This window comes from Mustelus asterias, chromosome 4, assembly GCF_964213995.1.
Source record: "Mustelus asterias chromosome 4, sMusAst1.hap1.1, whole genome shotgun sequence".
NCBI classification, from domain to species: domain Eukaryota; kingdom Metazoa; phylum Chordata; class Chondrichthyes; order Carcharhiniformes; family Triakidae; genus Mustelus; species Mustelus asterias.
Window position 1 is genome coordinate 121,147,224 of NC_135804.1, and position 25,821 is coordinate 121,173,044.

Sequence of the window (25,821 nt, forward strand, 5' to 3'; positions counted from 1 at the left end):
GGTAGTCACACACCCATGATGCTTAGTAGGAACATTGGTTATTATCATATATGGCTGCTGCCTCTGCTCTCACCCGCAAGCGGAAACAAGTGGCATGGTGGCGCAGTGGTTAGCACTGCTGCCTCCCAGCGCCAGGGACCTAGGTTCAATTCCCGCTTGATCACTGCCTGAGCTAAGTCTCATGTTCTCCCCATGTCTGCATGGGTTTCCTCTGGGTGCTCCGGTTTCCTCAACAGCCCAAAGATGTGCAGGTTAGGTGGATTGGCATGCTAAATTGCCCTTTCGTGTCAGGGGGACCAGCTAGGGTAAATACACCGGGTTATGGAGATCGGGCCTGGGTGAGATTGTGGTTGGTGCAGACTCAATGGGTTGTATGAGCTCGTTCTGCACTGTTGGATTCTTTGATTCTACGCCTACGTCCTTCAGCCCTTTCATAATCCTAAAGTGCTTTATCATGCCACCCCTCAACCTTCTCTTTCCCAAAGCAAAGATCCTCATTCTGTTCAATTCTTAGTCATAGGTGTAATCTCCCAGCTCTGGTATCAATTTAGTAAAACTGTTGCAATTTGCCAGTATCCCCTTTCCCTTATGAACTAGAGCTGTTCATAGTTCTTAAAGTATATGGTTTCTATAGAAGTTTACGGTAACTTTGAATGCTATTCTTCAATGAACCACAGTGCTTTATTTTCTTGATTTGTGGACTTATTAACCAGCATCACTATTTTTTCGTGGTTTGTTTACTTGCACCTGCATATCCTCCTATATCCTATTTCCTATTTTTTGACTCCATTCAGACACTATTTCCAAGCAGTATTTGGCCTCCCCGTATCTCCTACCAGAATTTACTGTTTCCTGAAGCCTTTCCACTACCTAGGAACAGGAATAGTCCATTTAGTCCATCGAGTCTAGAAAGGATATTATTAAACTAGAAAGAGTGCAGAAAAGATTTACTAGGATGCTACCGGGACTTGATGGATTGAGTTATAAGGAGAGGCTGGATAGACTGGGACTTTTTTCTCTGGAGCATAGGAGGCTGAGGGGTGATCTTATAGAGGTCTATAAAATAATGAGGGGCACAGATCAGCTCGATAGTCAATATCTTTTCCCAAAGGTAGGGGAGTCTAAAACTAGAGGGCATAGGTTTAAGGTGAGAGGGGAGAGATACAAAAGTGTCCAGAGGGGCAATTTTTTCACACAGAGGGTGGTGAGTATCTGGAACAAGCTGCCAGAGGTAGTCGTAGAGGCGGGTACAATATTGTCCTTTAAAAAGCATTTAGATAGTTACATGGGTATGATGGGTATAGAGGGATATGGGCCAAATGCGGGCAATTGGGATTAGCTTAGGGATTTTAAAAAAGAAAGGGCGGCATGGACAAGTTGGGCCGAAGGGCCTGTTTCCATGCTGTAAACTTCTATGACTCTGAGTCTGCTCCACCATTCAATATGGTTGTGACTGATCAGACATTTCAATGTCTTTTACACACACTGTCCCCATAACCTTTGACGTTATTGTTAATCAGAAATCTATCAATCTCAATCTTAAACTCAATGATAGAGCTTCCACAGCTCTCTGGGGTAGAGAATTCCAAGGCTCTCAACCCTCTATGTAAAGAAATTTCTGCTCATCTCAGCCTTAGGTGCCATCTCTCTTATTTTGAAATTGTGCCCCCTGGTTCCAGACTCCCCAATCAAGAGAAACATCTTCATGCATCTACCCTGCATTTTCTTATAAGTATCTTGTAGGTTTCAATGAGATCATATCTCATTCTTTGAAACTCTAGAGAATACAGGCCCAGCTTACCCAATCCTCCTCCAGAAGGCAGTCCCGTCATTCCTGGAACAAGTCTGGTGAACCTTTTTTGCATTCCCTCTTTGACAGTAATATTCTTTCTGATGTAAGGAGACCAAAACTGCACACAGTACTCCAGGTGCTGCCTAACCATTCTATACAATTGAAGCAAGATCCCACTACTCCTGTACTTGAATCCTCTTGCGTTAAAGGCTAACATTCCATTAGTCTTCCAAGTCGCTTGTTGCACTTGCATGTTAGCATTAAATGACTTTTGGACGAAGGCAGCCATATCCCTTGGTTCATTTGCACTTTCTAATTTCTTATTATTTCGGAAGTACTAGAACATAGAACATAGAACAGTACAGCACAGAACAGGCCCTTCGGCCCACGATGTTGTGCCGAGCTTTATCTGAAACCCTTTGAGAAGTACTCTTACCATTTAGGAAAAACTTTAAGGTACAAGTCGGAAGTGTATTAGAATATTCACTGCTTGTTTGGATGGTTTCACCTCAGTAACACTGAGAAAGCTTAACACCATCCAGAACAAAGCAGTCCACTTGATTTGCACCCTATCCATCATCTTGAATGTTTACTCCTACCATCACCATGAGCATACAGTGGCTATAACCGCTAAGGCAAATGGATGCGCCACAGCAACTCTCCAAGGCTTCTGAAACAGTACTTCTCAAATCACAATCTCCACCACCCAGAAAAACAAGGGCAGCATGCTATTGGAAACACCACCACCTGCAACTTTTTTTCCAAGTTGCACACTATCCTGACTTGGAAACATTGATTAGCTGTAAAGACTCGCATTCCAATCATTATTCATTATTCTGTAAATTGAGTTTGTGTCTTTATATACCCTGTTTGCTGTTGATGAGCAGATCTCCCACTCACCTGACGAAGGAGCAGCGCTCCGAAAGCTAGTGGCGTTTGCTACCAAATGAACCCGTTGGACTTTAACCTGGTGTTGTTAGACTCTTACTGTTGGAAACATATAACCATTGCTTTCTGGGAGCCCCTTTACATGTGGAATGCTGTGGTTCGAGAAGGAAGCTCAATAGTAGCTTCTCAGGGCAATTAAGAGTGGTCAATAATTGTTACCCTTGCCTAAAAAGCCAACATCCTGGAATTAATATTTTTTTGGAAAGCTATCATGCATAAGATACAACATATCTGCATAATAGTGATTCGTGGAGCTATGGTGATTTTTTTTTTAAATGAATATAGTTCAGAGACAACAATTAACACTCAAATGCCTGATTTAGTCCCTTCTGTTTATCAAATTCCCTCACTCAGAACAAAAAGATTTTTAAAATGATGTCCTTGTATAAGGAGTAAACCCGATTGGCTGAATAGTTTTAACTCATTCTGAACATAGCAGATAGGAACAGGAGTAGGCCATTTGACCCCTTGACCTGTCCCTTCATTCAATAAGATCATGGCTTAGCTGATCGTGGACTGAATACCATATTCCACATACCCTTTTCCGCCCCCATAACTTGTGACTCCCTTGTTCGTCACATACTATCAACCTGCTTTAAAAATATTCCATCCTTTCCGGATAGAGACTTCCAAAGACCCATGATCCTCTGCGTGAGAAAATTTCTTTTGGTCTCCAACTTAGAACATAGAACATAGAAAAGCTACAGCACAAACAGGCCCTTCGGCCCACAAGTTGCGCCCACCAATTTCCTTACCTTCTAGGCTCATCTATAACCCTGTATCTTACTAACCTCCATGAACCTATCCAAAAGTCTCTTAAAAGACTCAATCGAATCCACTTCCACCACCACTACCGGCAGCCGATTCCACGCACCCACCATCTTCGAAGTGAAAAACTTACCCCTAACATCTCCTCTATATCTACTCTCCAGCACCCTAAACCTGTGGCCTCTCATGACAACCATTTCAGCCCTGGGTAAAAGCCTCTGAGAATCCACTCTATCAATACCTCTCAACATCTTATACACCTCTATCAGGTCACCTCTCATCCTTCGCCTCTCCAAGGAGAATAGACCTAGCTCTCTCAACCTATCCTCATAAGGCATACCACTTAATCCCGGCAACATCCTCGTAAATCTCCTCTGCACCCGTTCTATGGCTTCCACTTCCTTTCTGTAATGAGGCAACCAGAACTGGGCACAGTACTCCAGGTGGGATCTGACCAAGGTCCTGTACAGCTGCAGCATTATCGCTCGATTTCTAAACTCAATTCCTCTATTGATGAAAGCCAGTATTCCATACGCCTTCTTAACCACAGCCTCTACCTGCGACGCCGCTTTGAGCGTCCTATGAACCCGGACCCCAAGATCCCTCTGTTCTTCCGCACTGCCAGGCGTCTTACCCTTAATATTATATTTTTCCATCCTATTCGACCTGCCAAAATGAACCACCACACACTTATCTGGGTTGAAGTCCATCTGCCACTTCTCCGCCCAGTCTTGCATCTTATCTATGTCTCGTTGCAACTGCTGACATCCCTCTACACTATCCACAACACCTCCAAGCTTTGTGTCAACAGCAAACTTGCCAACTCATCCTTCCACTTCCTCATCCAGGTCATTTATAAAAATCACAAAGAGCAAGGGTCCCAGAACAGATCCCTGGGGCACCCCACTGGTGACCGACCTCCACTCTGAAAAAGACCCATCTACAACCACTCTTTGCCTTCTGTTGACAAGCCAGTTCTGAATCCACAAAGCAACGCCCCCTTGTATCCCATGCCCCTTCACTTTCTCCATGAGCCTTGCATGGGGCACCTAATCAAACGCCTTACTGAAATCCATATAAACCACATCTACCGCTCTTCCCCCGTCTAAGTGTCCAGTCACATCTTCAAAAAACTCAACCAGACTCGTAAGGCATGATCTGCCTCGGACAAAGCCGTGCTGGCTACTTCTGATCATACTATTCCTTTCCAAATGTTCATAAATCCTGCCTTTCAGGATCTTCTCCATCAGCTTACCGACCACTGAGGTTAGACTCACCGGTCTATAATTTCCTGGGCTATCTCTTCTCCCTTTCTTGAATAATGGAACCACATCCGCCATCCTCCAAACTTAATTTGAAGACCTCTTATTTTTAAACTGTGTCTTCTATTCTCTCTTACAAGGTGAAAAATTATTTCAGCAATGTTTCAATAAGATCATCTCTCAAGCTTCTAAACTCCAGTGGATGCAGGCCTGGCCCGTCCAACTTTGCCTCATAAGATAACCCTACCCCCTCCTGTCATTTTCAGGTGTCTATCAAGTGAACCTTTACTGAACTGCTTCTAACACATTTATATTCTTTCTTAAATAAGGTGAGCAATACTGTACACAGTACTCCAGATGTGGTCTCACCAAGCCCCATACCGCCACTGCAGCAGAACATCCCTACTGTTTGATTCCATTATCCTGCAATAAGCAATAACATTCCATTTGTCTTTCTAATCATTTGCTGTACCTGCATATTAATGTTTTATTTTTCATGTACCAGAACACCCAGATCATGTGATACATCTGAGTTCTGCATTTCTCCCTCCTTCAATAATTTGCTTTTACTTATATTCTTCCAGCCAAAGTGGATAAGTTCGTATTTTACTACATTATCCTATACATCTCCCATATTTTTGCCCATTCACTTAATCTATCCAGGTTCCATTGCAGGCTCCTTATATCACCTTCACAACATACTCTCCTCCCTATCTTTGTGTCAACAAATTCAGTGACCATACATTTGGGCCCTTCATCCAAGTCATTGATATACATTCTAAATACATTTGATTATTTCCACTCCTTTAGAAGAGGTCACGTTATCCCAAGGTCTGAAAATAATTCTTGCATTTATTCTGTATTGGATTCAAAACTATTGAATTGATAAAATAATGGTGGTAAGAAAAATTAGCATTGATCACTGTGGCACACACATCACATTTTGCCAACTTGAAAATGACCCATTTATGCCAACTTTATTTTCTGTAAGCTAACCAATCATCCATCTATGCTAATATGTTACCCCCTATACCGTGAGCTCTTGAGTAGTAATCTTTGACGTGGCACCTTGTCAAATGCCTTCTGGAAATGTAAGTACTGTGCTTCCATCGGTTCCCCTTATCCACTTTATTCCATGCTCTTATTGTTATCTTTCATTGGTGACTAACATGAAACTATAGAATCAGTAGAGCAGGAAGATGATATCATGCTTGTGCTATTGTTTGCTTTTTATTTACAGTTATCATTCCATATCTGTTTATATTTTTCAAATAATCTGCCTGAAGTCACCTGTGGTAGACCATTTAATGTTTTAATAAAGATCTGTGTAAAAGGAATTTTAAAAATTACCTCTAATCACCCACTTTCTTTTTTGTTCTTCTTTTGTGATTATCCTGAGTTTGTACTCGCCTAGTTACTGATTAATTAACAGAAACAAACTTCTTGTTATCTTCCTGAAACCCTTTCAAAAGGTTGGAAGCTTCTATTTGATTTTCTACCCAATATTCTATGTTCAACTGAAGAAAGCCAGAATTTTTCAAACAGTCCCTCAAGACAATGGTGCCACTCACTTACGGCTTCATTCTGATTAATCTTCTGTGTCTCCTTTCATGGTTCTGATATCTTGCAATAATGGGGTGTCAGAAACATAGTGCTCCAACTATAGTCTAACAGATGTCTTGTACAAATTCAGGAGCACTTCCCTGCTTTGTATTCAATTCAATATATAGAAAAGCCAGGACCCCATTTGTCTTACCACCGTTATTTTATCTATCTAATTGTTTGAATCCAATACAGAATAAATGTGAGAATAATTTTCTGACCTTAGATAACATTGCCTCTTTTGAAGGAGTGGAAATAATCAAATGCCAAACTATTTTCTAATTGATTTTGGATCTATTTGAACACTTCCTTGGGGAGAGCACTTGAGCAATAACATTGAAGGAAAATGCCACCTTAGCAGCTAAACATCACAATCTCAAAATCCCTTGGCCCATATGGGAACCTTGCATTGTGTTTTTCCATAATATGCTGAAGGGCAGTATTAACCAATATCAGGGGTGCTTTTTCATCAGTTTGTGTTGAGGGTTGTGCATGGAGAAGTCAGCTGTTGCAGTCAGTGACAATGCTCAGGGTTTCAAAAAATCTGATGGTATTGCAATGATATAAACTAGCTGCATAGAATTGACTGCTATTGGGAAAACAACATTTGTATGCGCCATTTATACCACAATGCTTCATCCCTACTTTCCATAGTCTACAAGTAGCAGAAGAGCTGCCTGGATGTCTGGCAGGTGACTTCATCCCACCAGTGCCCCAACTCTTCTGGCATCTATAAGATGTATGAGGGAGCACAGAAAACATCCACCTCACTTGCAATGGAATTTCATCAAGTCAAAAAAAAGAGAGGCTTTCTGTCTCCCTCTTTCTTGAATCCTGGTGTTACATACGTGGTTTTCCAATTTCCAGAATCTGGGCTACTTTCAGACCCTAGGATGCAGGCCATCGGATCCAGGGGACTTGGTCAGCCTTTAGTCCCATCTACTACTTAGTCCCGAATACTAATTTTTTCTTTCTGGTAATTGTGATTGTTTTAAGTTCTTCCCTCACTCCGTTTTGCCCCCTGATTTTCTTGGGATGCTTTTTGTATCTTTTACTATGAAGAAAATCCAAAATACTGCTTTAAAATCTCTGCTATGTCTCCTTAAATGTCTGTCACTGTTTCTATACCATCTTGTATTTTAGTTTATTTTCCCAGTCCACTTAAGCCAACGCTGTCATCATATCATTGCAATTACCGTTATTTAAAAATGAGACACAAATTTCAGATTCAGGCTTCTCAACCTCAAACTGAACGTGAAATTCCATCTTGTTATGATTACTCTTACCTAGAGGATCCTTTACTATCAGGTCATTAAATGATCTTGTCTCATGACACAGTTCCGGGTCCAAAATAGCCTGTTCCCTGTCTAGTTTCAGAACATATTGTTTTAAGAAACTGCTCTGAATACAATTAACTCCACTTCCAGATGATCTTTGCCAATTTGATTTATCTGATCTGTATGAATATTAAAATCCCCCACAATAATGTTGTTCTTTTATTACAAGCTCCCATTTTTTCTGGATTTTATGTTCCACAGTGTTGCTACTGTCAGGGGACTGCTATAAAGCAGTCCCACCAGTGACTTATTTCCTTTCCTAACTTATCTCCACCCAAATTGATTTTATATTTTGATCTACTTTTCTGATCTCACTTTTGATTAATAGTTTCCCCAACTCCTTTTCCTTTCTCCCTGTCCTTCCAAAACATCAAATACCGTTGAATAGTCAGGTCCCAGCCATACTCATTTTGCAGTCATGGCCGGAATTCTCCGGCCATTCACACCGGCAGCACACGCCCACCTGTGGGTTTCCAGCCAGCATGGGTGACTTCAATGGAAATCTGCATTGACAGTGGCGGGACCAGAGAATTCCACTGCTAGCAAGCAACATGCTACCTCCCACGAGTGGGAAACAGGTGGCTGGGAGGCTGGAGAGTCACAACCAGTAATTTATTTGTGCTACCAATTCATCCATTTCATTATGAATGCTGCATGCATTCAGACAGAGAGCCTTTAATTCTGTCCCTTTACCGTTCTTCCACACTCTGTCCTTATTTGTTGGTGCACTTTGATGTTTGTATGCTCTATTCCTTCCTGTCACACTTTGGATGTCATTACCCATACTGCTTGTCCTTTCTCTTTACCTTCCCAAATCCCCTCCGCAGCCATGATTCAGTTTTACAGCCCCCTCCACAGCCCTAGTGATACAATTCACAAGTCCACTGATCCCAGCATGGCTCAGGTGAACACCATTCCGGTAGTACAGCTCTCTCTTTTCCTAGCACTGGTGGACTAGTGCCCCATAAATATAAACCCATTTCTCCCACATCAATCTTTGAGCTGTGCATATGCTAATTTGCTCTAAGCTCAGCTAGTTATCCAGGGATCTTTTAGTCCCTAGCTGCCTGTACTCCCTCAGCATAACCTCTTTCTTAGTCCTTTTTATGTCGTTGATACCCATATGGACTATGCCAACTGAATCCTTCCTCTCCCACTTCAAGTTTCTCCCTAGTCCTAAGAACATGTCCTTAACCTTGGCAACACAGCCTTCAGGACTTGGGCACATGGCTGTAAAGAACAGTATCAGTAATCCTAACTATACTGTCCTCTCCTACAAATGCATTCCTTTTTGTTGCCTTCACTTGAATCTAGCACCAGGGTGCTGATGTAAGTTGCTCATCTTCCCTGCTGTTCCTACTTTCATCCACACAAGTTGCAAGGACGTTGAACCTGTTGAACAATGGCAAGGGCTGAGGCTGCTCTATTGCTACCTTTTGGATCTCCATACCTACCTCCCTTAGTCACAACCTCCTGTCCATTTCCACAAACCTAATCTGAAGTACCTAGCCTGAGGAATGTTATTGACTCCTGACACACCGTGTGCTGGCAACTTTCCCTCTGTCAGGTGCATCGCAATGTCTTGAGCTCAGACACCAGCTCAGCTGCAGCTAATCTTCCTTGAGCTGCAGACATTTATTGGAGATGTGGTGCTCGTGTGTATCCACCAGTTCCACATACTACAGCTGCAACAAACACATAACCTGCCCTGCTTTTCTGTTTGCATTTCTTCAAAATGTGTAAGCTTTTGAAATTTAGTGAAACGTTATTTGACTAAAAAGTGATTCCTGCCTTTTTGAACTAAATACCAATTTACAGCTGTGGAATGTAGTAATTGGGATTTGTGATGAAATCTCATTGTTCATGCTTTTAATAATGCTTTTTGTCATATTATGCTTGTAATAATCAACTATAGAATAAGAAAACCATTATGTAGATGTGAATGATACAAACACAGCTACAGGGAGAATTAATTCATGCAGCAATTTTGTTATTAAAACTATTAGTTCCTAAATTACCACAGTAATAGTTCTGAAAAGCAACAACTAATTTTTTAACAATAGGCAAACCCTGCATTCACTGTGTAAATTTGGCGATATGTAATGAGTTGTACTGCAGCTTAAATAGCAGTCAGGAAAATGTTCCTTAGATCTAATAACACCAGGATCCCAACTATTTTGTCTTCTCATTATATGCCCAAAATAGTTCTTGTTTTAGCTATGATGGAATTCTATTCCCAGTTCCAGACGAAGTTTTAGGAGAAAAAAAAGTTGGACCTAGTATTGCATCCTGCATTCTTTTTCTCAATATATCTATGGGCGGGTATGCAGATCATCAACATAATCTCATTGTACTCCTGGTGTTGGGCCTTGTGCTAGAATTGAGATGGAAACAGAAAGTAAGCATGCAGATGCAGCAAATGGCAAAGAAGGCAAATGGTATGTTGGGCTTTATAGTGAGAGGATTTGAGTACAGGAATAGTGATGTCTTGCTGCAGTGATACAGGGCCTTGGTGAGACCACACCTGGAATATTGTGTGCTGTTTTGGTCTCCTTATCTGGGGAAAGATGTTCTTACTATGGAGGGAGTGCAGCAAAAGTTTACCAGATTGATTTCTGGGATGGCGGGACTAATGTATGAGGAGGGATTGAGTTGGTTGAGATCATATTTGCTGGAGTTTAGAAGGATGGTTTCATAGAAACCTATAAAGCTCTATCGTGACTAGACAGGGTAGATCAGGAGGGATGTTCTCGAATGCGGTGGAGTCCAGAACCAGGGATCGCAGTTTGAGGATATCGGGTATAACATTTCGGACTGAGATGAGGAAGAATTTCTTTACCAAGTCACTGGTAAGCCTGTGAAAATCTCTACCACAGAAAGCAGTTGAAAACAAGACATTGTTTGTTTTCAGGAAAGAGTTAGATATAGCTCTTGGAATTAAAGGGATCAAAGGATACGGGGAAAGTGGGAATAGATTATTGAGTTGGATGATAGGCCATGATCATAATGAATGATGGAGCAGGTTTGCAGGGCCAAATGGCCGACTCCTGCTCCTACTTTCTATGTTTCTATAGTTTTGTTCTTGGCCACTGGCCTTTGGGGCTTTTGGCTGTTTTTGGAGAACAACAGGAAAAAGACCTCCAGGTACAAAAATAAACTGGGTGTCTCCAGAAGAGATCAGCCACTTTGTGTGTTGGCAGATTTTAAGACGGCTTTGACCGCTAAAACTCGCAGATTAAATTGAGTGGGGCAGGTCTAAAGCCCACTTCCGTTCTCTTCAATATACCGTGGAAATGGGTTCCCCTTGATTGTTCATGATTATATTGAGACAAAATAGCTGGGAACACTCCCCTTCATCCCATTGGCATGCCAACTCTGGGCCAACATTCTGATCCCAGTAATAATACAGGACAAATCAGATCTCAGAGTGAAACCTGGCTTAGTAGATCCTAACTTTATTTCTTTTTTTTAGAAACCATGGCAGTTAGTTGCTGAACAGAGTACCAAGAGTCTGCCAGTACACACTTAACACACAATAAACATTTATTAAACAAGAAAATTAATTATATTTCAGGAGACAAAAGGGGTGAAAAGATTTCAATGCAAGTACCAGAAAATGATTCAAACACATGCTATTCTTTTTATCCCATCACAAACACACAACCCCAGTGAAGATTTACCACTGCCTCAACACCGAGGTTTCTTGCTTGGTTTAACTCAGCTTCAAACGGTTTTCTTCCAGCGGGCTTCTGAGCATTCACTAAGTGCTTTTCTGCAGCTGTATATTGCCCTGAGACACCGAAAAACCACAAACTAATCCGTATTATTTCAACTTCAGAGCAAACACACGTTCCCTAAACTGAGTTCCCCAACAGGCTTGCAGGATTTCGTAAAGCTTCTGCCTGCACTCTCTGGTATACACACACACTGACTGACCATCCTTCTGTGTTTCTCTGTCTATCTGAACCCTTTCATTAGGCAACAGCATATTTTTTTCTATGTTTTAAAATTTCTCTAACTTACTAACCCCTTGGTAACTCATCTCTTCATTTCATGAGTTGTAAAACCTCATTAAAAATGCATGTATACAACAAACAGGGCCCCAAATTAGCTGGCACTCAGTTCACAAACACATTTTATGAAGCTAAAACCAAGGTTTGCCTTTCTTAACACCCAAATATAAATTACCACCCGATCACTGGCCTCCTGGGCCAGCCTGTACACCTGCCCACCCACCCAGCTCCCTCCCCCCTCTCCCCACCCACCGGCAGCCCTGACCCACCCCCCTCTCCCCACCCACCGGCAGCCCTGACCCAACCCCTGCAGGCCGCTGCAGCTCCGATCAGAGCCTCCAACTGTGCATGGGCAAAAAAAAGCCGCTCCCCAGATCCCTCGCGGGCTGATTTACCCCCCACCCAATGCACAGCCCTGATCGCTGGCCTCCCTCCCTCTGCCATCAAGCCCGAGTGCAGAGTGGCAGCTGACCCCCTCACCTCCACAGGCCCTGCCCCCTTGGCACTGCCCAGTGCCTGGTGGACAGTGCCAAAGTGCCCCCTGGGCATTGCCTTTGCCCCTTGAGCAGTGCCAAGGATCTAAGCTGGCAATGCCCATGGACACCCATCCTTACTCCCCCTAACCTCCTGGGTGGGGGGTGCCTCCATGCTACCCCCCCCCCCCCCCTTTCACTCCAATGGCGTTGAGCTGTCAGCTCCCCCCGAGTAGGGAACTGTTGTAAACTCCGCTGGAGTGGGGGTGGCGATGCTTTTATTAAAATCCTCATTTGAATAATTTATTGAACTCTGCGCCAATTCCTCGCACAGAGCTGATGACGCCAGAAATCCGGCGGCTGGAGACACGCAGAGGCCTTTGCGCCCAGCTTGAAGCCTGCCACACAGCCTCCACTTGAGTCTCCTGGCCTGCTCTAATCATCCCCATTCAGTCTCTCACATTCTGTCTCATTTTCTTTCTCCTTGAACGCGCCATAACCTCCCCACCCCTTTTTTTCTCATTTACTTTTATTTTCTAGACAGATTGGACAAGTGCAAGACCCTTGACAATTGCATCATTTCATCACATTATATTTTAATGCTGAGAGCTGATCCACAATTCTTGTGTTTATTTTTATATATTTCAAAGCCTATTGACATGATAGATATTGAAATGTAAAAATTTAACAGGAAATGGTATTTCAAGTTGACCCATTGGAAAGATACTGAAACAGATTATGACTCTTTAATGAAGTGTGAGCTTAACTAAGAGGTGCCAGAGGCAGACATTTAAGTAAAAACTTCCAAAATTAATGGCAACCTAAATAGCAGATACGATAGCTAAAGTTTGCTTAAAAAAAATTGCTTTGAGATTACCACCTCAGGCAAAGACAAAATATGCTTTGGAATAAGTCTCCAGGAGATGTAGTGATTTGTGCTGTGGAATGCCCATTATTGTGTTTGCACTGTGAAAGTTTTAAGATCCCATGGAATAGTTTCATGATTAGCACTGAAATACTGCAGAGATGTGTCTGCTTTTGATTTAAGATTAAAGCTTGCCTTTCACAGCCTTTTTTTATTGTGTGTGTTCAATCATTGTGAAGATGCATGTGATAGCTTTGGAGTCTAGAAACTCTGAAATGTTTCTTGAATAGGTAATTGCACAGTTTTTTGTAAAGGTACACTGCACTAGTTGAGCATTTACAGAAAGGTTATCTGTTCAAATTATAGCCACAGCTGATTTCTGCAGCTAATGTCCTACAGGACATTAATTGGTATATATGGACAAAGAGTGCAGTAATTTTTACTGATATAAGTCATTATTCACTCTTTAATCTTTTTTATTTTTCAAATTATTTACAGTAAGATCATCTCAAGATTGTGTGTATGTGTGGTATGTATGTGTCTGTGTGTCAGTAAAATTTGAAAATTCTTGTGACTGGACCCATTTCCTGTTATCAATCTACTTGATCAGGTGAGAAGCGATGAACTGGCTTCCTTATATTTAACCTCTTTGGCTGGTCGCACAACAAAAGTTTAAGTTTATTTCAACGAGGGTGTGTCTTTTCTAAATCAGAATGTAGTTTGCTCTGTACGTTATGAGCAATAAGAAGCCAATCAAACAAGGTTTTCTTGAGTTAAAGAACAAGCAAACTAACCACAGTTGGAGAAAAATTGTAAAAACATAGCATCAGTGTTTCGCCCCTCATGCAGCCCTTAGGGCACGCACATACGGATGCGCACACACTGAATAACATGCACATTGATGTTAAACATTGCACTAATTTATGTTGGCTGGTTTCTTGGATGCGGTCAGATATAGAAGATATTGTAATTATAAGATGGTTCACTGGTGGCTTTCAGGTAGAGTTGGCTTCTTGAACCGAGGGACTTGCTTATTCCAGAGGAGAGAGAACCCGCGGCCTGTTTCCTCCGTTGATGATTTTCTTGACACTACCTGTGTCACTTGCAATCTCTCTCTGGTGGCTGGTACCCTTGCCTTGAAATACTTCACCCATTGTGTATTTCCAGAAGGATTTAGGTGTGTCTGACTGTGGTAGCCATTGTTTCAATATCCAGTACTTTGTATTTAATGTCCCTTCCTTAGATAGTTATGGGTGACTGGATTATAGGAAATGTCTCTCTCTCTTCACAGACCCCGGGGTGATTTTTCAGTTTCTCACTTTCACCGTGGAATGTGGCCTTGCATTTTTAAGCAGTTTACTCTTAATGGCCAGCCAGCAGAAAGTTGAAAAATAATCTTTTTCAATGTTAAAAGAGCATTGCCTCATAATATTTCTAATTTGACACCATTATGCCTTGTTTATGTCACTGTTACTTAATATTATCTGCTATATGTTGCTTTACAGCATAGCTGCTGTGCCATTGTTTTCAGTGCTCCAGTCACTAAGTAGCACTGCTATTCTTTCTATCTTCTGCCTTCAGTTGAAGCCCCGAGTTTGATTCTTCAGTATAAATATTTGGTATTATTTCTGATGGCTACACCTTTGCATATAAACGATTTAATGTTTTACTCTCCTGGCTGTTCTATTTCATCCTCTGCTAAGAATTAATATTTCTCCCACTGCTGCTGACCTAAAATAAATAAGTAGCCATGCAGCAATAACGTGCATTCAAAGAGCACCTTTAGTGTTGTAAAACAACCCAAGATACTTCAAAGGAATGTTATGGAACATAATTTGACATTGAGCTAATGAGATATTAAGACAGTTAACCAAGGTAGATTCTAAGGAGCCTATGAAGAAGGAAGAAAAAGGAGGCAAGGCGGAGGGAGTTAGGGAGATTCCAGGCCGAAGTAGTTGAGAACACAATCAACATGGGTGAACTGAGGGAAATAAGGGATTCACAAGAGGCCAGAATTGGAGGAGCACAGAGATCTTGGAGGCTTATAGGTAGGAGGCAATTACTGCAATAGGGATAGGCAAGATGAGGCCATGGATGGGTTTGAAAACCCCAATGAGAATTTTGAAATTGAGGCATATGTTGGACTAAGCACCAATATAGATCAGGAAGTGCAGGGATAACGGGTGAACGGAAACTCTAGTTCAATTTAGGCTATGGGTAGCAGAGTTTTGGAATGATTCCATGTTCGTGGAGGATGCAGGCTGGTCAGGAATAGATGAGCCGAGAGGCAACACAAACCTTCATGGATGAAGGTTTCAGCAACAGATGAGCTGAGGCCATTGACGTTGTTGGCTGTTGGTGTGGTTCATAATTCATGCTTTTCTTTTTTATAATTGATCCTTTCGTGGATTTGAGCTGCTAGATTTTTGAAATGAAGATTTCCCTCACTCCCACTAACCTATAAATAAATTAATCTCGGCAGCTGCTGTCTGCTCATCCTAATTGTGAAGCATTTATTTGTTTTTAACCTTTGTTCTGCTGCCCTTTCCAGAAAAATCAATGAAGTGCACCTTTGGCATTCCATCCTAAAAATGAATCTCTTCCTCACTGACTGCTTTTCTTTAACTGAAGTAGAATAAATAAATAAGTATGATACCATTGCAGCCGCTAGCGTGCTCACTCCAATTGATAATTAATTTAGCTTTTTTGTTGCCTGCTGGCCTATTCTGAAAATCACTACTGCCTGCCTTTTCCTTTCCTGCCCAGTCTAAAGGCTGATGATAAAGGCTATTCACCCCACTGTAATCCATCCATCTAGTCAAATTCTGAAATACCCATTCACACACAAAATATGAATTTGGAGCAAGGTTCAGCCATTCGCGGTTGCACTTTCATTCAGTCAGGTCATGGCTGATCTAATTATGGTCTCAACTCCAATTTCCTATCTACCCCCCTTACACTCCATTATCAATTCAGAATCTATCTCACTTGGCTTTTAAAATATTCATGATCCACCCTCCATCACTCCTTGGGGAAGAGATTTCCAAAGACTCAAGGCCCTCAGAGAGAGAAAAACAAATCTAATTTCCAACATTAATGAAAGACCCCTGATTTTTAAACTGTGTTGCCAAGTACAAGCTTCTCGTACAAAGGAAAAGATCATTTTAGCATCCACCCTGTTAAGTGCCTTCAGGATCTTATATGTTTCAATAAAATAACAACACATTCCTCTAAATTCAAAACCCATGATTACTACCATCTACAAGGACGAGGGCAGAGCAGATGGGACCACCACCATCTGAAAGTTCCCTTCCTTGTCACTCTCCATCCTGACTTGGAAACATATCACCGTTATCACATATCACTGTCTCTGGGTCAAAATCCTGGAACTCCCTCCCCAACAGTACTGTGGATGTGCCTACATCACAGTAAGTGCAGCGGTTCAAGAAGGCAGCACACCACCACCTATTCAAGGACAATTGGGCATGGGCAATAAATGCTGGCCTAACCAGCAATATCTACATCCTGTAAACAAATAAAATAAAATCTCCAGTGCCCAGCCTGTCTAAACTTTCCTCAAAAGTCAAGTGCACCTTCCTAAACTGCTTCCAACACATTTATATCCTTTCTTAAATAATGAGAGCAGAACTATACACAGTACTCCATATATGGTGTCACCAAAGCCATGTGCAACTCGAGCAAAATATCCTTACTTTTATAGGTCATTCCAAATTCCCATTTCAACATTCAACTGTATCCATAAAGAGTCCAGGTCTTTCATCTCTTCCTTGAAGTCAGTTCCATATTTTGCTAGAATCCGTGCTCCCCTAGTTCAACTTTCTCACAATTTAATTTGAAGAACTATTTCAGGTTATTTTTCTATTCCCTTAGCTATGTTAAATATTTATATAAGATCGTCACTTAGATTCCTCCTTTCCAGCTTTTTTTTCCCCTATCCATCTTTCTTCTGAATATCAAATTTTGATTGCAGCTTGTAGTTCCTACAGCTTTCAAAAATAATCTGCAGCACTTTACCTGTCACAATTTGTTGACAACGGTCTTATAGTTATAAAATAGCTTATCTCCTCTCTCACCTTGAGCAATTTCATTGGAGTTCTGCTAGAATTATACAACATTAAATGTTTGGATTCCAGCACACAGTCCTTGTGCTTATAGGAGTTAGTTTTAACATGTAAGGTACATATGGTTTCCTTTATACTAACTTTTCAGTCACCCTGAAGTTACACTCATGTCTCAGCCGATCCACTTCTGCTCTCCAACACATTCCACTGTGTTCTCTACTCCACCTTGGGCCCTGGCTACGATATTCATACTTTTCGTATATTCATATCCAAAAAACACCAGTAGTGGCTCATTATTCCAAGAATGTAAATGTCATCTTCTGCTTAAATTGGAGAAAAGGTGCTTATAAGTGGGCAGTTCTGTCAGTGATTAGCCTCGTTGCAAATTTACCTTTTTTATTTTACAGTTCCTTTTACCTCTGTGCTGCAGGTAGTCATCACTATTTGAAGGTGGGAATAGAACTCTTGAGTAGAATGTCCACAAATCATGTCAAATTCCCAGGGTTTTCACCAGTTATTGTGCATAATGTAAGCTCGGACTTTGAATTCAAAATCTGCACAATTAATTAAAACAGTTGAGTACCATGTCGGAGGCACACGGGAAAAGAGAAAGAAACACAGGAAGGTACTGAAATGAGTCTTACAGTGAGAGCAAGAGTGAGATGAATGGAGGATTACATACCTGATTATAGGGAGTGTGTCAAAGATGTACAGAGGAAGAGAAGGTGAACAACGAACAGGAAGGAAAAACAAAGGAGACAACTAAAGTGCGAGACAGAGTGACACTGTGGAAAGAATGGCGAGACAACACTATTTTATTTGTGCACAATGCAGCTGGAGATAGTTGACCATGATATGATCATCAGTTATTCTAAAACAGCATATTTTCCAGCAGACTCTGATAATTTACAAAAATAACAAGCAGCATTCACTCGTATGTCATTTACAATAGACCATTATATTGCACTAGGAATGTATATTGAATATCTTGCATAGGATGCGGTGTAAAGCATTTGATTCAGAAGATGGCAATGTTAGCAGCATGTATTAGTTTCTATAATGAATGCAGTGGTGAAGGAAATAGCTAACTATTCTTCATGAATTCATTTGCAAATTATGCATGATTTCGCATCATAGTGGCCTTGATCTTATCTCATGTCAGTTCAGTTTGAGTTAACCATTTTTTGGAACTTGATTGCATATTCTAGCTGATACTTCAGTGTAGTACTGAGGACATACATTATTGTTAGAGGTGCTAGCTATCAGATGAAATGACAAATTGACTTTAATCTGCTGTTAATGTGGGTGAAAAAAATTCCACTTCACCAAAATGAAGAAATGCAGGAAGTTATCCTGGTAACCTGATCATCATTCCTCCTTCAATCAATACTGTAAAATCAAATTATTTGGCCATTCATACTCTTGACTATTTTGGCAGCGTAGTGTACCTGAATTGTCAGAAAAATAAAGTTCATTTATTAGTCACAAGTAAGGCTTACATTAACACTGCAATGGAGTTACTCTGAAATTTCCCAAGTCGCCACAGTCTGGCGCCTGTTCGGATCATGCATCTAACCAGCACGTCTTTCAGAATGTGGGAGGAAACCGGAGCACCTTGAGGAACCCCACACAGACGTGGGGAGAACGTGCAGACTCCGCACAGACAGTGACCCAAGCCGGTAATCGAACCCAGGTCCCTGGCGCTGTGAAGCAACAGTGCTAACCACTGCTCCCGTGCCGCCCCATTTTGGTTTCAAAAGTAATTTGTTAGATGTAAACTTTTTTCTGACAACTTTTTCCCACGTTAGGCACTCAATAAGTACTACTTTTCTGTACTGTAATTTTCTTTGTTCTTGCAATTTTCTTTGTTCTTTCCAGAAGGGTTAAGTCGGGCAGCATGGTCAGTGCAGGCTTGGAGGGCCGAAGGGCCTGTTCCTGTGCTGTAATTTTCTTTGTTCTTTAGTGCCTAAATACTAATATTTTTAACTATAATACCATGTCCATAACACAGGCTATGCTTATGAAATTTCCCTCATGAAATCTCACTTCTTTCAACCCTAACAGCATCCTTTGCAAGAAAGAGAACATTGCAAGATACATACAGATGAAAACTATTCACCTTATCTAGTCCATCTGCAGGGAGGAGGGTGAGAGAAGGAAAAATAATAATACTCCCATTGTGTCAGAGAGGTTTACAGCATGGAAACGGGCCCTTTGGCCCAACTTGTCCACGCCACCCAGTTTTTACCACGAAGCTATTCCCAAGTGCCTGCATTTGGCCCGTATCCCTTATCTTACCCATGCAATTTTCTGAATAGTTTATAAAAGACAGAATTGGACCCACCTCTACTACTGCCTCTGGCAGCTCGTTCCAGACACTCCCCACCCTCTGAGTGAAAAAATTGCCCCTCTGGACCTTTTTGTATCTCTCCCCTCTCACCTTAAACCTATGCCCTCGAGTTTGGGCCTCCCCTACTCTTGGGAAAAGTTGTTGACTATCTACCTTATCTATGCCCCTTATTATTTTATGGACCTCTATAAGATTACACTACCACTCCTACGCTCCAGGGAAGATTGTCCCAGTCTATCCAGTCTCTCCTTATAACTTAAACCATCAAGAATCAGTAGCATCCTAGTAAATCTTTTCTGCACTCTTTCTAATTTAATAATATCCTTTCTATAATACGGTGACCAAAACTGTACACAATATTCCAAGTGTGTCCTTACTAATGTCTTGTGCAACTTCAACAAGACATCCCAACTCCTGTGTTCCATGTTTTGACCAATTAAACCAAGCATGCCAAATGCTTTCTTCACCACCCTATCCACCTGTGACTCCACTTTCAAGGAGCTATGAACCTGTACTTCGAGATCTCTTTGTTATATAACTCTCCCTGATGCTCTAACATTAACTGAGTAGGCCATGCCCCAATTCGATCTCCCAAAATGCATCACCTCACATTTAGCTAAATTAAACTCCATCTGCCATTCATTGGCCCACTGGCCCAATTGATCAAGATCCTATTGCAATCCTAGATAACCTTCTTCACTGTCTATTCTGCCACCAATCTTGGTGTCATCTGCAAACTTACTAACCATGTCTCCTAAATTCTCATCGAAATCTTCAAAGTTTTTCACTCGGATGCAGTCTCTCTGAGACAATTCCCAATTAGAATTACTTTTTGCATGAAGAAGACTTTCTTGTCATTTATCCAATACTTTTGTGTTTTTATGTTCCCTTATCCTTTTTGATTTAGCTTAGCTTAACCTCATGTTCCAGATTCCCCTCAGCTCTATTAGGCCTTCCTTGGTTCTTTCCTTTCCAGGCGCAAGGACTGAATAATGTACCTTGAAGTGTTGCAGTGAGTGTGGTAATGTACTTTACCCTTCATGCTGACTTTGTTTACTTTCGTAGAGAGGAATTAAAAATATACCTTTTTTCTGTGCTCTGCACGTCATAACAAAGTCAAAAATGTTCAACAATCACAGAGAGATGAGAGCGTTTCCACACATACTTGGATTATCATTTTTGAGCCCTGGACAAGTAACCTGTCACATGAAGTGTTATTTAAAAAAGAGGTCAACTATATTTTGGTATCTTGTGATTCAGATCACAGAAGGAAAACTTGCAGTTTACTTTCAGTTCCTAAATGAATGCCCATCTGCGATCTATTTGAGAGCATTGTATAATCCTGTGCTATGTAGATAAACAATTGTCTAAGTACTTAATACAAGTCAATTTTCAAAATCAGTCCATAAAGCAGTCAAAATATTCATGGTACATACATGATATATTGCCAATGCATTGAGCTGCATTATATACTGGATGTGGAGATGCCAGCGTTGGACTGGGGTAAGCACAGTAAGAAGTCTCACAACACCACGTTGTCTACCTAATACACGGCAAAAAAGGATGTCCCGAGGCATGTACATTGAGGAGACCATAGAGACGCTACGATAACGGATGAATGAACACCGCTCAACAATCACCAGGCAGGAGATTTCCCTTCCAGTCGGGGAACACTTCAGCAGTCACGGGCATTCAGCCTCTGATCTTTGGGTAAGCGTTCTCCAAGGCGGCCTTCACGACAACGCAGAATCCCTGAGCAGAAACTGATGCCCAAGTTCCACACACATGAGGACGGCCTCAACCGGGATCTTTGGTTCATGCCACACTATCTGTAACCCCCACAACTTGCCTGGGCTTGCAAAATCTCACTAACTGTCCTGGCTGGAGACAATATACACCTCTTTAACCTGTGCTTGGCCCTTTCTCCACTCACATTGTCTGTACCTTTAAGACTTGATTACCTGTAAAGTCTCACATTCCAACCATTATCTTGTAAATTGAGTTTGTGTCTATATATGCCCTGTTTGTAAACACAATTCCTCACTCACCTGAAGAAGGAGCCTGAGACTCTGAAAGCTTGTGCTGCCAAATAAGCCTGTTGGACTTTAACCTGATGTTGTTATATACTGGAGGCAGGCTTTCACCCCAGCATAAATTTGAGGAGCAAGCTTGCTTCAACTTCGCCAACTCGCCCTGCTTTAATTATTAGCGTGACAGCCCTTTAATTTGTATGGCGGGACCTCTGTCCGTCTCCAGGAGAAAATCCAATCTCCTAGATCTGCTGGCCAAGTGGAGGCCCGTGGCTCTGCACCACACTGGGATTGGTGGCTAATGCAAGAGGCCTGGGAGGAAGAGGAAGGATGGATGATCCGAATTCAGATCTGACCGGGATCTCCCTGGTGCCTGGTTTATATACCCTGGGGAGGGGGGTTGGGAATCGTGTTGGACAGGGCAGGGGGAGGGTGGGTCTGAGGAGGGAAAACTCGAGCGTGATGGGAGGGAGTTCCAATCGAGCAAGGATTCCAGAAAGGAGGCATTCCCTTTCATTCACCAGCAGCCCTCAGGATTAAATTGCTGGACTACACATTGGGTGCAGGCTTGTCCGACCACCTGTTAAATTAGATTAGTGACGGGATGAGACCATTAATTGGGCATTAATTGCCCATTTGAGGCCTCAATTGTTTCATGGCAAAGTGACTCACATGGCACCTCCCTTGCCATTACTCCCATTGCCTGTAAAATTGTAGCACCACAATGGCAAGGCACCCTAATTTATGGGTCCACTTGCCTGTTTACCTGGCTGTCAATGGCCCATAAAATGCATCCCATTATGTTACATTATTTTTAAGGTGTTCACAAATCTTGAAAATGTCCATTTTTGCATTTCAGGTATAATTCCTGTTTTCTGTTATTCTAAAAAGAAAAATTACATGTTCCAAATATTTAGTGCCCAATTTACAATGCAGAATGTTCAATATGCAAAGAACTACTGCAGGGTATTCTCTGGCCTCCCCGTGGTGGCATGTCTTGTGGCAGGTGGTGATGCGCCATTTGCCAGTGATGGGATCTTCTGCTCCCGCCATTGGCAATGGGATTTCCCATTGTTTGCACCCCACGCTCCAGGAAACCCACGGCGGGACCAGAAGTTCCTGCCGACGTGAACAGCTGGAGGAGTCGTGTTAATGTGTTTTTCTAAGTTAAAAATAGTTTCTCGTGGTTAGAGTATGTATTCAATGTAGAGTGCATTTTGGATTAATTTGTGCGACAGTGGAAAGAATTCTAGTAATTAGATGAAACTATCCGAAACCAGAGAACACACGGAAAACTAAATAACCCAAAATAGGATTTCCCCTAGCTTAGTTCTACCATGAGTGTTTGTGGAATGATAAACAGCTACCCAGCATTTGCTTGTTGGCTCACCAATTAGATGTCTCAAAGAATCAGGTGTAACATTTTTGCCGAGTCAAAATGCAGAACCTGATTTTTATGTATAGTTGTGATTTTCTAGCCCAATAGTTCTACCATTTACATTGATCCTCTTGTGTGTTTCAGGGAATTTATATAAATTAACATTTAGTTTTGTGTTTTGCCACATTCTCTCCATATATGGATAATGAACTGTTTGGTCCTACTGATACAAAACTGCCTGTCACGATGCAACTCCCTCAGATATTTTGGAACCACTTTTTTTAGTTACGTGCTTTTTGTATGCAACAGCTCTTGAAAGGCTAAAAACGCCTACTGTTCAATATTTCAGCAGCTTGTCTATAATTTCTTAATTAATAATTCACATCAATAATGATATGATTTTTTTCTTAATTGCAGTAAAAAAGGATAATGTTCAAACTGACGAAAAGAAATCTGCTCCTCCCAGGAAAAAAGTAAAAGAACTGAAAATTCTGGACCCGAAAACAGCTCAAAATTTATGTATGTGCTTTACTTGCTGATAATTTTGTGGGTAGTCATGTTATTTACTATATAATTTTGGCATTGTTTTTGTCAAGGCAGTTATTGTAGACCAGAATCGCATGAGATACTAAGATAAAAAGAAAAGTTGTATTTGTTAAAAGTTTTTAATGCAGCCTGAAAATGTTGATAATTCCCACAACTATTTCAGCTGCTAGCATGGCTGATATTCCCTGCATTTTCAAGTTTTATGATGCAATATACTGACCTTTTTGGTGATAATTATGATTTGTAAATGTATTGCCTGATGAGTTGAAAATGCAAATCTCTAGTTAAAGCAGCAATACATTTTTGTTTCATTCAGCAATATTCTTGGGATCATATCGCATAGCTTATGAAGAAATCAAAGACATAATTTTAGAAGTGGATGAGGAGAAGCTCAGTGAGCCGATGATTCAGGTAAGCTTTAAAGTATATTTTGCTCAGCAGGAAATATGTCTTCTTGCTTAGCTACAGATACCTCAATGTATCTGTCTTTTTGCCAACGCATTTCACAGGATGTGATGTTTATTTGTTGTGACACAATGGGGAGATCAGTACACTGGTGTAAACACACACAAAAGCATCATGCCAGAAATTCTCTATCTTTTACCCCAAAGGTTTATGAGTGCTTTGACCCAGTCTAAGAAATTCTTTCCAGTGAGATTATTACAGGAGTCTGAGTCAGTGATTTGAATTCCTTACAGTTCTCATGCAGTTAAAACTAAATGATATATGTTGCCTATCAGGATTTTAAAAACTGAAATACTGAATTATTTTTGAAGCAAATCCTAGTTTTTGAAGGAAGACCAGGAAATTCATACAAACATAAGAACATAACATAAGAAATAGGAGCAGGAGTAGGCCATCGAGCCCCTCGAGCCTGCCCCCGCCATTCAATAAGATCATGGCTGATCTGATAGTGGTTTAGTTCCACTTACCCGCCCGCTCCCCATAACCCTTAATTCCCTTATTGATCAGAAATCTATCTACCTGTGACTTAAACATATTTAACGAGGTAGCCTCCACTGCTTCAATGGGCAGAGAATTCGAGAGATTCACTACCCTCTGAGAGAAGAAGTTCGTCCTCAACTCTGTCCTAAACTGACTCCCTCTTATTTTGAGGCTGTGTCCTCTGGTTCTTGTTTCCTTTCTCAGTGGAAAGAATCTCTCTGCCTCTACCCTGTCTAGCCCCTTCATTATCTTATATGTCTCCATAAGATCTCCCCTCAGCCTTCTAAACGCCAACGAGTACAGGCCCAATCTACTCAATCTCTCCTCATAAGCTAACCCCCTCATCTCCGGTATGAACCTGGTGAACCTTCTCTGTACTCCCTCCAAGACCAATACATCCTTCCGCAAATAAGGGGACCAAAATTGCACATACTACTCCAGTTGCGGCCTCACCAGTACCTTGTACAATTGCAGCAAGACCTCCCTGCTTTTATACTCCGTGTCCACCGTGTCCGACTTGAGTCAACCAATGAATATGCAGGTTAAAATCCCCCATGATTATTGCTGTTCCGTTTTTGCACGTATCCATTATTTGCTTGTTTATAGCCCGACCCACCTCAAAGTTATTATTTGGGGGCCTATAGACCGCGCCCACCAGTGACTTTCTCCCCTTACTATTCCTTATCTCCACCCACAACGATTCCACATTATGCTCCTTAGAGCCTATATCGTCTCTCACTACCGCCCTGATGTTATCTTTAATTAACAGAGCTACCCCACCTCCTTTTCCTTCCTGTCTATCCTTCCGAAATGTCTGATACCCCTGGATATTCAGTTCCCAGTCCTGGTCACCCTGCAACCACGTTTCTGTAATAGCCACTAGATCATACCCATTTGTACTGATTTGTGCCATCAACTCATTCACTTTGTTTCAAATGCTACGTGCATTCAGGGAAAGTGTCTTTATGCTAGCCTTTGTATGGACCTGATTTGTTAGTGCATTCTTTTGATTGCACGCTCTGTCCCTACCTGTTGCAAACTGGTTATCCTTCCCCAGACCATCTCCTTGCACTGCGTTGACCACCTCCCTTCTTGAGTTTGTCACCTTTTTTACTCTGCCTGAGCCCTTGACTCCTTTAACTAGATGAATGTCCTCATCATTAACCTTCACTCGTACCCTCTCCTTTACCTTTGATTTTTTAATTCCCCATGCCCCTGCACCCTCCCCCCCACTATTTAGTTTAAAGCCCTATTTACAACCCTGGTTATATGATTCGCCAGGACTCTGGTCCCAGCACAATTCAGATGAAGCCCATCCCATCTGAACAGGTCCCATCTTCACCAATACTGGTGCCAATGTCCCATGAATTCAAACCCATTACTCCCACACCAATCTTTGAGCCACGCATTTACCTCCTTAATCTTATTGA

The 25,821-nt window shown here is 41.6% G+C and overlaps 1 protein-coding gene across 5 annotated transcripts in view; it reads left to right on the forward strand.

Annotated features, from left to right (window-relative positions):
- diaph2 (diaphanous-related formin 2) overlaps positions 1–25,821 on the forward strand; it is an 852,337-nt gene that overhangs the window by 452,763 nt on the left and 373,753 nt on the right. For all 5 annotated transcript variants that reach the window (XM_078211680.1, XM_078211681.1, XM_078211683.1 and 2 more), the window contains 2 exons: positions 23,318–23,419; positions 23,763–23,857. In XM_078211680.1, coding sequence (XP_078067806.1) covers positions 23,318–23,419; positions 23,763–23,857 — 197 coding nt within the window. The remainder of the gene's footprint in view (positions 1–23,317; positions 23,420–23,762; positions 23,858–25,821) is intronic.